Below are 12,712 nucleotides of genomic sequence, written 5' to 3' on the forward strand. Positions count from 1 at the left end.
TCATCATCATTTACTTCTGAGGAATATACGCATACAGACGTTGAAGATGTAGATGAAGATGAAGAAACAAGAGCAGATAGAAGCAAGAAAAGAGAATGACAAGTTGTCATGAGAGAAAATCCATATCTAAATTAGTAGCCTGGGGAAAAAGCCATCTTGCACTTTCAAAAGTTATAAGATTGAAATATATATATCTTTTTCTTTTAATAGTAGTATTTTATATTACTTTTTTCCTTTTTTGGAGGGACAATGGAGGGGAAAGAGAAGAATTTGATAAGAATCTAAACTTTATATCAATGAAGATTTTATCACTCAAAACTTTAGTTTGTTAGTCTGTGCTCATGTGTTTTGTTTAGTTTTATATGGCTCTGTATAATGTATTATTTCCTTAACAATCAAAGTGGAATTTAGCATACTTGAGTCATAAGCAAGTGTTAACAAAAGGGGTGGGCGTTCGGTTCTTCAGTTCGGTTTAATCAAATTTCGGTTCAGTTCTTCGATATTCGGTTTTAGAAAAGTGTACACCATATTTCAAACCAAACTAGATCGGTTCGGCTCGGTTTAGTTCGGTGTTTTAAAATCGGTTTTTCGGTGTCAACAAAAATAAAGAGAGAATATGATAAAGTAACAATTGTTATTCACTTCACACTTCAAACTTCAAAGTAACAACTAACCGTCTAACAATAAAAGGTAAGAACATCAATTTGTTGTTCTCACTTCAAAGTAACAACATAAAATGATAAAAAAAAGTAGAAAGTAGAAACACCAAGTTGCTGCTCAAACTTGAATTAAATTGAGTTTTGTTTAGTTTAGACTTTAGGTCTTTAGGGTTTACTATTTTGTTATTAAGATTTTTGCTATTTAAGTTTAGGATCTAAATATAAAAATTGAAATGGGCCAAGTAAAGTTAAAAATTAAGTAATATAATAAATACTTTTAAATTTATTTAATAAAACTTCGGTTCTTCGGTGCACCGTAGTTTCGGGACCCTTACACCGAACTCCGAACCAAAGTTCCGGAAAAAAAAACCGACACCGAACCAAAACACCGAAGAACCGAATTTTTCGGCTCGGTTCGGTTTTTTGGTTTTTTGGTATTTATGCCCACCCCTAGTTAACAATAAGGACTAACAATAAAAGTCAAGACTTTTATTAATAAATAAAAATAACTATGTTATCACTTCCATTTTTTTTTTCTGAAGCCAGCTTTTGTAGAACTCAACTAATTTCATTCCACGAGATACATGTCACCTCCCACCAGCAACAATTATCAAATAACTCTATCCACCAAGGCTAGGACTGATAAGAAGAATCAATCACCTAGTATTTTTTAACATAAAATGATGACAAATGTGTGACTTAGACTTAGTGGGGCAAAATAAAATAAAGTTGGAGAAAAGATACGACCCCAGAAAAAGTTGAAGAGGTAATTGACTCTTTTCTGTAAGGATATTGAAAAGAATCATCGGCAGTGCCCTACTTTCCAACCAAAATCTACGTGTTTCAAGGCTTATGCAACCTTTCTCATTGCTGTTTACACTGCTTTTTCATCAAAAGTTACAAGCTTTTTGTAGCTTTTGATTTTCAGAAAAAGTTGGCTCAAAACTCTGGTGCAATTCCTATTCAAGCAGATATACATCTTGCAAAAATATAATTCCTCCGTCAACATCCACAAGTACTGACTGTGTTGTCCATAAACGATAACTATCATGGAGGTTGGTGACTTCCCTTGCACATATACAGTAGAGTACCTATAACGTCAGCTCAAGTTGCGATGTCAACATCATAAGTTGTGGGAGTGAGGGGCTGAGTTCACACAGGCTCCTATTGCAACAAGTATAAAAGATGGATTTCATAGGATATCACTTTAAAAAGTAGTATTTCTTAAATTAAAGGTTAAGCATTTTACAAAAAAAATAATCCAGTTTACAGGAATCTAGCTACGAAGATTCATTTAAGTTTCATGATTTATCGCCCTGAAGAGTATCATTGTTTACCCTAATCATCAGAGCATGTTTCTTCCGGTAATCTGAAGCTTAAACAAAACATAGCCTGCATAAGATAAGAAAAAGAACAGCTCAGGGCAATAAACGTACAAGAATATACCGGCAAAGTCAATAAAATGAATGCTGACGCTCCAAAAAAGTTGAATCCTCTATTGAACGTGTACCTTATTTGGAGCAACATCTCTAACCCTGTGAAATACAGGGTTTTGGACTTTGGCTCCCAGGGCAGACTCGGCCACCTGCAAGTCAACAAATTGAGAAGACCATACAATAGAATGTAGACTAGCCGAAATGAGTGCATTGGGAAGGTAGATTTAGTAACACTAGTAGGACCAGATGGCCTAGTAAAGTAATAACTGAGAGCATTAATAATCAACTTGCCCTGTGATATACTATGCCCAGATATTGAATACTATGCAAGCTACAGCATGCTTCACGGATTTAGCTAATCTAGTTATTCAAGGACATGGTAAACATTAAAACCAAGTGCATAAATCATCAACAACCACGTATTATATTAACTACACCTGTAATTTACTAACCCATTGACATGCCCCGGGAACTTGGCTATTTCAGTTTTGCTACAAATTGGAAATCATTGTTTATGTCATGCACTTGTTCCATTATATTATCAACGATACTAAGTAAATTTCAAATAACCCTGTGGTCAGCAATTGAAAATGTAAGCGAATGGCTTTTATCCGCCCCAAAGTTGAGAAGGTTTTGGTTTAATGACGATGATGGTCAGTTGACTTCATTTATTTTCCTGACTGAAAATTAAGAGAGACACACCACCAATTCTGAATTTCAGATGCTGTTTTCAAGTATGAGAAATAACCCAGTCTCACTGTCAATCTGATATGGAAAATCGAAATAGAACAAATTAGCTGTTGGACGAGGTATTACCGAGATTATGTAGTCTTCTGTTTCACTTGCACGTATGAAGCAATAGCAGTGAATCCAGGGTAGAGATCCCTTCCAGTATCTCCTTCTAATAAGGCCTCTAAAGGCATCTAGGGAAAGAAAAGAAACTATTAATTGCCTTGGTATTATAATACGTTAGCAAATATCAGTGCCTGACGAAAAGAAAAGAAGTTCTGTTTAACACCTTTAAAAGAATCACAAACTCCAGAAAACATGAGGTACTAAACGAGAAAATTCACCCATAAAACACAGCTATAACCTGATATAGGGTTTAGAGTAATATCAGTTCTATTTTTATCACAGTAAGAGGTAACTTAGTTGAAATAGAGCATGCTAAGTACAACAAATGGATTTGACTGACACAGTTTGCATCACAAACTATATTACCTTCATTAACTTGGTAAATGCATCACGGCATGAACTGATGAACAGCAAACTAAGTTGCTCGGACTCTCCAAAAATGTTGCCGCACCCGTGTCAGATCCTTCAAAAATACACTATTTTTGTAGGATCCAACACGCACCGGTCGACATTTTTGAGGAGTCCGAGCAACATAGAGCAAATGTATATAGTTTGAAATACTTTTTACTTCCCCCTTTTGTTACAGAGATCAAGATTGGTTCTGACATTTGGGCACCAGTTCTATGACCTATCTCCAAAAAGTGAACATTTTGCAAGACTTTGACCTAAAGTTGGTGCTGTTAGAAGCCGTGGGCAAGCTTCTCACATTTCCCTCTTATGGCAGTTCGAAAAATTGGTTGGATTCTAATATTATTTAAGACACAAGGTCAAAATATTACCACTGATGCTTAAAACCCTGTCAGAATTGTATTGGATTCTTGCACTATGATCTACATATAGCATTAGAAAGAGACGTCCAATAAACTTGGATAAAGACAGCTGACAAGCATATGATGTTGAGCTCAGTTCAAAGATATGATGTTGAGAGGGAGATATGGTAATAGTAGATTTACCAAGAAACTCAAGAGCAGAAGCTGGTAGGTTCATGATCACATGGTCCACATGCTCCGAGGGCTTTGTGTTCAATGACTCAGAACCCTTCACTCTCTTATTTGGACCTCTTTTTCTTCTACCAGCAACACAAACACCATCATTGACTGCAGATCTCCCTTCTCCCTCTAATTCACCAAATGAACAAATTCAGTTACTTGTGTTCCAAGTGTCCCAAAAGCATGATATTCACAAAAACATAGAATTCAGCATTTGGACACAAATAGACAGAAAACTATTTCTAAATAATATACATCACCAATTACAACTGCACACTAGAGCATGTATCATTTCTTTAACATCCCCACCTTCTTGAGAACTCTCCGCACGTCTTTTCACAGAATTCACATTCATATCTTCTATCACAGATGAGTCTCCGAGTCCAGCAGTGTTGCATGACGTTCCGTCAGGTACTTCTTTGACCTCATCTGCAAGGGTGGTTCAGATTAATTGATGAGATGCTTTGTGGGTACGATAACCAGTATATAACTGAATAGTTCACATACAGTCTTCAGATAGTTTCTCCCTATGTGCTTCGCCACTGAATTTGTCAGAGCAATCAATCTCAGCTTCTGCATTGCTTCCATTGCAGGGTACAGTAATGAGTTGAGAAATAAATTTCCTTGCATCCATATTGTATGGGAAAACTAGATGATCAACCTTGCTGTTATCAGCATTAGTTTTGAGATAACGAATGCTATCTGGGTTCAAATCATTTGCATAAACCGCACATCCTCTCTGTGCAGCGGGAATAGCAAAAGGACCAATGCCAGCAAACATATCACATACGGTCTCCCCTGCCTGGAACTTTGAGACCAGCCTTATGTGCTCATGTTCCAGTCTAGAATTCCAATACACCAAGCTATAATCAAGCTTGAAAGTTGCTCCATATTGCTTCACTTCTGTGATCATATCATCTTTCCCAGCCAGTATCTCAAATTTTGGCACACGAAATTCATTGGTAATGGTTCCAACTTTATTTACAACTGTCTGGATCCTAGGGTAGTTTTTCTGCACGGATCAGGAATGAATACCTTATTCAAATTAAGAAGATTGGTGACTTGGGAAAGGAAGAAACAGGGTAGCATCCTCGCACTAAAAGTAAGTGAAAAATTGATAGAAATATCATCACATGGATGCCTGGACATAAAGTGAAGGAGATGGAAGGAGGCAGTCTAGCTCTAAGCAAATGAGGTAAAATCAAGTTTCTGGCACAAAAAATAATGTCAAGGAAAAGCAGTTTCTTTCAGAAAGAAAGAACCCTAGTTTAGGAAAGAAAATTGAAATATCTCATCATCATGAATTAGTCCAAAAATACTTAAGGTGAAGAAGTTAAATGTGATGCTAAACAACTTACAAATGAAAACATTTACATTGCACTATAGCAGAGATACATTTATAAGATGAATTTTGAAAGAAAACCAACTGTACTTTTGACTCCTTTTTTTTTTTTTTATGGATATAGCTAAATGGAAGATGCACAGATTGAGGCCATAAATTAGAAGACATACATCATAAATAACTTTGGCAATCACATCCTTGTAAGGAAGAAGATCATCAGTTATATTCAAATGAGCAATGTGACCTGCACAAATACCAAGTCAACTAGTTAGGGAACTCGGTTGGAAGGTCAGAGTGTTGAAAATTCTGACTTTGAATTAAAGAAGCATAGAAATTTAGTCAAGGAAATGACACACACAACGCAAGATTCTCTATAACCTATTCAGAGTATAGAAAAGATAAAGAGAGAAAAATGTTGGATTAAAATACTTAACTATTGTCTCAAATGATGACGGTACTTCAAGGCCAGGGGGGAGAATCTGCTTTAATATATGATCTGCAATGAAGTTCCAGTTATAAAGCAATTGGTGGAAATAAGCCAACTAGTAATATCAATCTCAATTATTGGATTTGAGAAGTACTAAAATACACACATAGTATACATATGAACTCAAGGAGCACTGCTTTTAATAATCTTACACGGCTGAAGTGTTATGCACTATCCAGGAAGGCAAAGCCTGCGAAGATTAGCTTCTAAGATATTTGAGATACATACAACAACAAACAAAATATCTGCTTTTGGCTAGAAACATATGTTGAAAGCTACATTTTGCCTCCTATTTTGAATGATTTACTTGTTTGAGTTTAAACCTGAACACTTTATGCTTAATATGAATGTTATGTAAGACATGATTTAGAGCAAAAGAAGAAATTTGGATATAAAACGGATGAGCTTGAGCAAAGACTCAGGGCACCATAGCAATTTTAGCAGTTCACACACAGTTGGGTTTGAGCTTGAGCAATGACTCATGGCACCATAGAAGGTTTAGTAGTTCACACATCATGTATACTTTCATCATCTTTATTCATAATTTTTTTTTGGATAAGTATCTTTATTCATGATTTCAATACAGTTGTGTCACTTGTATATCTTATCTATACTTGTATTGCTATGATGAGGAGTTTGTATACACTACCCGTGATTTCTGAGGACTTACCCCAGGGTAGGCTGGGTGTGCAAGTTGATCTTGTTGTGTCTCTTAAGACTCACAGTTACTGCATATGCACAGGTCTAGTAGGCGGAGATGTAGTAATTCCAGCCAGTTGCCAGTTCTATCCAGTTGAGGTGAGCCACCATTAGTCCATGGATGCGTCTTCAGCTTCTACCCTTTATTCTCAGTTTGTGACTCTTTACTTGAGCTGTGACTTGTATCGGTCGTATTCAAATTCTAGTTCTCCATTACTTAGTCTCTTGTTGGGATGTTTTACACCGACTCTTGTATTATGCTTCCGCACTTAATTCTATTTGAGACAGTTTTAGTAGTGTTCCTTCTTCTCTTACTCTTCATTATGAGCATATATTTTTGTCAAGTTCATTATGAGCATGTTGTAGCTAAGAGGGTTCACCTACGGGTAGTGGCTTGTTGGGTACCTAGTCTCGGCCTAGATCCAGATTTGGATCGTAAACTTGATATCAGATCCTAGATTTTCAATTTCCTTAGTGTCATGGAGCATTACACTTTTTTATGGAGTATGTAGGATCCCATACTTATAAGCGAGAGTCTATAGAGGCATTCGAAAAGTTTCCCTTCTTTCATTCTTCTCTCGTGCTATAGAGCTTGAGAAGGGATGGTGACATTCTTCATTTACTTCGTAAACATGTCCACAAATGTCACACAAAAGTTGCAATGAAGGGTATAGTTCTTCCCTTACTCAGAAAAACAAATGTTACTGGTTTTGTGTTGCTAATCACAGAATACACAATTTTCAGCGCCTTTCTACTCTTTCCTTTTATTTCAGGTGAGCAACATTTGTAATAGTATCTCAAAATGCAACATGCTACCAAACTAAGCTTTGAAATCGTTCCTGTTCTGCTGAAATTGTTGATAGTGGGTATCCACTATGATTTGATCCAACTGAGTATCACTTCAGAAAAGTTCACATGATTTCAAAAAAAGTATACAGAGATGAATAAGAGAGAAAAGCGGAGACATACATTGGGAACGGAGCTATTCAAGTAGCAGTATTGCAAAGACAAAGTCATACAATATCAGGAACTGCAAAGAGATAATAGGCCTTATATTTCAACTTATTCTGAAAGAATCATGGCTGACCTGCACTCCAATAAGAATAGCCAAGTGACAGTGAATAGGGAGCAACTTCAAACTGACACAGGCCTTTCAGTTCAGCAAGCTTTTGAGCAGGAATATCAGACAAGTCTGTCAAATAATTGGCCAAAAAAAGCAGGCAAGTTAGCAAGAAGTTGTAGGTGACAGTAGTCAGAATGTACCAACATTCAAAATAAATTTGCATCTCAGACATCTAAAGAAAACAGCCTCTATCTCACAAAAGGTACGGGTAAGGTTTGCATACATCCTAACCTTCCTAGACCCAACTTGTAGGACTACACTGGGTTGTTGTTGTTGTAGACATCCGAGTTAGTAACAGTGATTCCCAGGGTACGACACTTGAATGAGAACATGATGAGAGACAACACAGGAAATGAACAGAACCCACAACAGAAATGGATGATGAGTCTTCGTAATGATTAACAAAGTTACTTAAGAACAATGTGTTAGATAAAATTTCCTACAACCAATAATTGGTTGAGAACAATGTGACACAGACAATATCCACACACAGCCTTGTTTTAGTTTGGAAAGGAGGGAGGCCTATACTGAGCAGAGAGTTGCATGCTGAAGTAATACACCATTTATCAGAAGTCCTATAGTTAGAGCCCATGACGTATCTAGAATTGTCTGAATGGGATGTCAGGAACTAAAGCAAAAGTATATGTTCCTTAAAGCAAGATAATACCAACAATGACCTTTAAAAACGGAAGATAAATACTGCTAAACATAAATATATTTAATAAGACAAAAACCCTTATCCCAAGAGCTTTGTGTTTTCTGATCATTTTTCACGAAGCCGGAAATGAACAAGATAGGCAAGAAAGGTAAGATTCAAAAGAATACATCTGATCATTGTCTCAAAAAAAAACAATCTGATCAAGAATGGGAAGAGGCAAACATGAGTTTCCTGTATGGTTTATCTAAATCAAGGCATGACATGAACTGTAATCTCACATTGTCTTGCCTAAGCTGGAAATGAACGTGATAAAATTTTAAGCATAATGTTAGCCAACAGCAATCTGGTCAGCCAATAAGATGCCAAATTTTCATCAGAGACAAGCTATTTCTGATTCTTTGTTTTATGTTAGTAAATTCTTTAGTTGTTTCTCATTTCTTTTTTATCAAAAGGCGTAGAAGAGCACCATTTTGGTGTCCCCATAGCAGATTATGTTTTCCAAGTCACGAATTATGGTTGCCACATATGAGTATGCTCATGCTCATGTTTTGAACGGAGAAATAACAAGAAGCTACCTCCATGCATGAAAGATGTTAAGACTCTCAATCTTAATGGAAGGATGTTAAAACTCTCAAGTCTCAATCTTAATGGAAAAGAAATTTCAATTCACAGCAGATATCTGGGGGATATTTGCCTAGACCATCTGTCATAAGTAACATAAAAACAAATCATGTCATTTACCTGGGGTTTTTACTTTTTCTGAGAAAATCATGTAGCGGGTTTTTTCATTTGTTGGGTCCTCAGTGATAGGCTTTACGCGTGGCCTGTCAAACAAATGCCTACAAAAAAATTATCTTTTGTCACGAACAGTACCAAAAAAAAAAGGTTAAAAATGTAAATGAGACCCTCAACAAAGGAGACACCACTAAATAATTGAAAGTTAAAGTGTTTAGCAGATCCAGAAGGTGTGTGCTCTAAATCAGAAAATTCAACAATACAAATAGGTGTGAGGAAAAGTGTCCCCTTTAAACAACATCAAATATTGAGTTTCAGATGCGTCTCTGCGGGGTATTTTCACAAGACATTGTACTGTAAATTGAAGGAGAATTCACCAACAGGTGGGAGAGAACATTAAGTTCTCAAACTATGTTTTACTCAAAAGAATCAAGTGTGGTAGGAGGTAATTATTTTTGGAAAAAAAAAACACACAGGTATATACGGCATGCCTCTAGGTTGAATTTCTCATTAACTTGACAGCAAATGTAAAAAGGAATATCATAAAACCCATACACAATTATCAAGGATCACTGTTCATGTAAGGGAACATACATACACGTTATTTATCAAGATCAGAACATTGTAACTAAAGTGTCAGCACCCCAAAAATTCTTTTTTTCTATTTTGACAAGGAAAACAATGTTTACAGGATAATTTGTCAAGCAAAACCATTCAACTCCTAGCAAGTACTGTGAAGTAGCATAAATTTATATACAGCTCAATAATACACATGATCAAAAGCCATGTTTGTTTGCTTGTTTGGGGTAGGGGAAGGAGAAATGGTGGAGGGGATTACAAGGTGGGAATCGAACCCTCCCAACAAGGTGAAAGTCCAGGTAGCCAACCAACCAATCAACTGAACTACTAAAATTCCCCCAAAAAGGCAATGTTTGTTAAGCTAAATTCAGATGGTAGTTTAGGAATGGTCCTTGGGGAGAAGGAGGGATTATCAGAGATACTGAAGGAAGACTGATTAATGCATATGTGCTTCCCCTTGGATAAGGTACCCATGATTGGGGCATTGGGCAGAGGCAGCTGATCTCCAGTTTGGCATCAATTGGTTCTTAGAGAATAACTTTCGCTACATTGTAGCTGAGAGTGACTCCAAGCTACCAGCTGTGTCAATGGATCAAATTTGATTCCCTGGAGGATTCTAAAGGAGGTGGAGGAGATTAAAAGGGAAAGGAGCACTTTGGCTTCATTGTGGAGCATGTGTTCCAAGAATCCAAGAAAGTAACCAAATAGCAGATAGGCTTGCTAGCTTGAGTCACTCCTCTTCTCAGATGCAGATGTTCAACAATTTCACTGATTTACCATCACAAACTAGAACCCAATGACAGTAGACAGACCATAAAGGTCTCCAACAGAAGAAAATCAGAAATTATTTGACCCACCTTGAAACATGGAAATTTTTCTCTAAAAATGGCTCGGGAACACTGCTCTAAAAGACCTACCCAAGGCTTCACCAATTTGCCAGAAACAAGAGTTCCAGTATTGCCCGAAACAGAGACAACAACATATGGAGCCCCTCCTTCAGAAGGAACACACGGGACTGGGAAATGACGTGATTGCTCTACTTGCAACCCCTAGCATATTTCAACGTTAATGTGCATCAAGCAGACAAAATCATTTGTGGTACATCTAAATGGGAGGAATACACAGTCAAGGAAAGTTATGATCGAATGGAATTCTGGAGGATTGGCCTTGGAAGCATGTTGGAGGATCAGGCTACCACTCAAAGTTACATGCTTGACCTGAACAGCTCTCAATAATGCTTGCTTGACACTAGATAATCTTCGCAGAAGGAAAATTACTCTAGTAAGCAGACGTTATTATGCAAACAGAATCTTGAGAGTGTTAGCCACCTATTTTTGCACTGCCCCATCACAACTGATATTTAAAACTTTTTCTTCTCTATATATGCCCTTTCCTGGAGTATGCCCAGGTCAATCAAGGAGTCAAACATCAGCTGGATCTCTTGGAGAGTTGACAAAGCCATCAAGGAAGTCTAGAGGATATCCCAGCAATCATCTTTTTGGTTATTGGAGCTAACTGGTCACACTTTTTGTAATGTGGCATCTTCCTAATACCATTTCAATAATAATCTTTAACCTTATCAAAAAAAGTTTAATTTTTGAAGATAAATAAACTGTTGGGTATGTTTTGTGGTAGTTATTGTTCCTTTTCTTCAAATTGCTTTATCCTGGTTTATATAGTAGTTTGTCATGGCTTCTAACTTACTTTTAATATTTTTTTTAGCCGACTACTTTGTTTTGCTCGTCCTTGAGCATAAAACTTGGTATGTTGTTGTTGTTGAAGAAAATGCTCAATTTAATATTTGATTTCAATGTCTATTACTGGTTATGCGAGCTGTACTACAGAAATAAAGCAAATTAATGTAATCATAGAGGTAAGGAAGAAGTACCCGTCGAGTATTTTCATGGCAGCCTTACAATGTTCTCGTGGAATTCGAAGCGCCCATAATTTCAAGTGCATATCAAACTTGCTCTCGTCCAGTTCCACCATTTCACAGGATTGAAGGAGCTCAAGTTCTAAACCTCAATTAATGGAAGATTTCAAATAGCACAGTGGGTTTAGGGTTTTTCTTCTCAATTTGGGAAGAAGAAAACAAAGAAGTCCCTTTATTTTAAGTTTAGACTTAAAATGATCCTTTATAAATTGAACGGAACATTAATGGTCTCTTAAGTTTGGAAAAAATAGCATATTTAGTACACCCAACCATAAACCGTGATGTTTTTGACGGCGTCCGCTAACGGGACGAGTCGGGTTGTACGAAGCTGGTTGAAATTAAAAATTAAATTGGCTGTACGTGGGATAGAGTGAATTACAGATCTATGTGAGTTTAAAGAAGTTTTTTTTTTCTAAAATTTTATTTTTACCTAAAAATCAAAACAAAAGCAAATAGATGCATGTTTAGGAAATGCATTTATGAATTTATATAAGCGTATTTGCCTCACAACTATATTGCTCCATATAATTTGTATTATATTGAACAAAATCGTCTTGTATTTTTGCGATGCTATCTTTAGCAAAATTAAAAGGAGCAGCACCCATTGTGCTTCATTTTTTATCCAAAAATTTTCTTGTTGAAAATATTTGACATGAAATTATGACAAATAGCTAAGAACCTCGTGAATTTATCGTTGTTGAATATTATGAATTTGGGTAGCAAAATCTTCAACTAAAGTGCCCATTTTAAGACATAATTTTTTACGATATTATAATCACATTACGATGTTCCTTTAAAAAAGGATTGATCTCATACTTGTCCATTTTAGAGGATTTATTCACAAAGTAATTTTTTTTTAAAAAAAAAAAAAATCTACTCAAAATTGATAGTCTTTCCATACGGATAAGGGCAAAAAATATTCATAACTTACTAAATTTGGCTAAAAATAATACCTTCTTTTAATTATTGGATCAAAATATCCTATCAAGGTTATTATTTGACTGTAAAGTATTTCTAAACTAATTAAAGTCGCATAGCATTGATTCAAATTTAATATAATGTGAATTAAATTATCCTATACATACGTTAAAAGAAAATATATCATCCATTATATTTCACGCCCACAATTCGATACAAATATCTGAATCAAACTCTTTATATTTAATGATATTGTGTAGTCAAGAATTTGGGGGGGGGGGGGGGGGGTTTGGTTTTAA

General features: G+C 36.1%; 1 protein-coding gene across 1 annotated transcript; it reads right to left on the reverse strand.

Annotated features, from left to right (window-relative positions):
• Positions 1-1,861: 1,861 nt before the first annotated feature.
• LOC102602194 (tRNA (guanine(37)-N1)-methyltransferase 2) lies at positions 1,862-11,667 on the reverse strand. The gene is made up of 11 exons (XM_006355871.2): positions 11,451-11,667; positions 8,990-9,087; positions 7,555-7,659; positions 5,715-5,777; positions 5,452-5,525; positions 4,447-4,951; positions 4,249-4,368; positions 3,904-4,068; positions 2,912-3,018; positions 2,170-2,244; positions 1,862-2,051 (listed from the first exon to the last, which is right to left on the reverse strand). Exons 1-11 carry the CDS (start codon positions 11,549-11,551, stop codon positions 1,998-2,000), a joined length of 1,467 nt encoding a protein of 488 aa, XP_006355933.1. The 5' UTR covers positions 11,552-11,667; the 3' UTR covers positions 1,862-1,997.
• Between the last annotated feature and the right edge of the window lie 1,045 nt (positions 11,668-12,712).

The sequence above is a fragment of the Solanum tuberosum genome, unplaced genomic scaffold, assembly GCF_000226075.1.
Source record: "Solanum tuberosum cultivar DM 1-3 516 R44 unplaced genomic scaffold, SolTub_3.0 scf00210, whole genome shotgun sequence".
Taxonomy (NCBI): domain Eukaryota; kingdom Viridiplantae; phylum Streptophyta; class Magnoliopsida; order Solanales; family Solanaceae; genus Solanum; species Solanum tuberosum.

Excerpts from the sequence above, each read along its gene's own strand:
- LOC102602194 (XM_006355871.2), bottom strand. The coding sequence starts at position 11,551 with ATGGTGGAACTGGACGAGAGCAAGTTTGATATGCACTTGAAATTATGG. Across the intron at positions 9,088-11,450 it reads GCCATGAAAATACTCGACGG|GCATTTGTTTGACAGGCCAC; the intron begins GTACTTCTTCCT and ends ATTTTTTTGTAG. Across the intron at positions 7,660-8,989 it reads AGAAAAAGTAAAAACCCCAG|ACTTGTCTGATATTCCTGCT; the intron begins GTAAATGACATG and ends ATTATTTGACAG.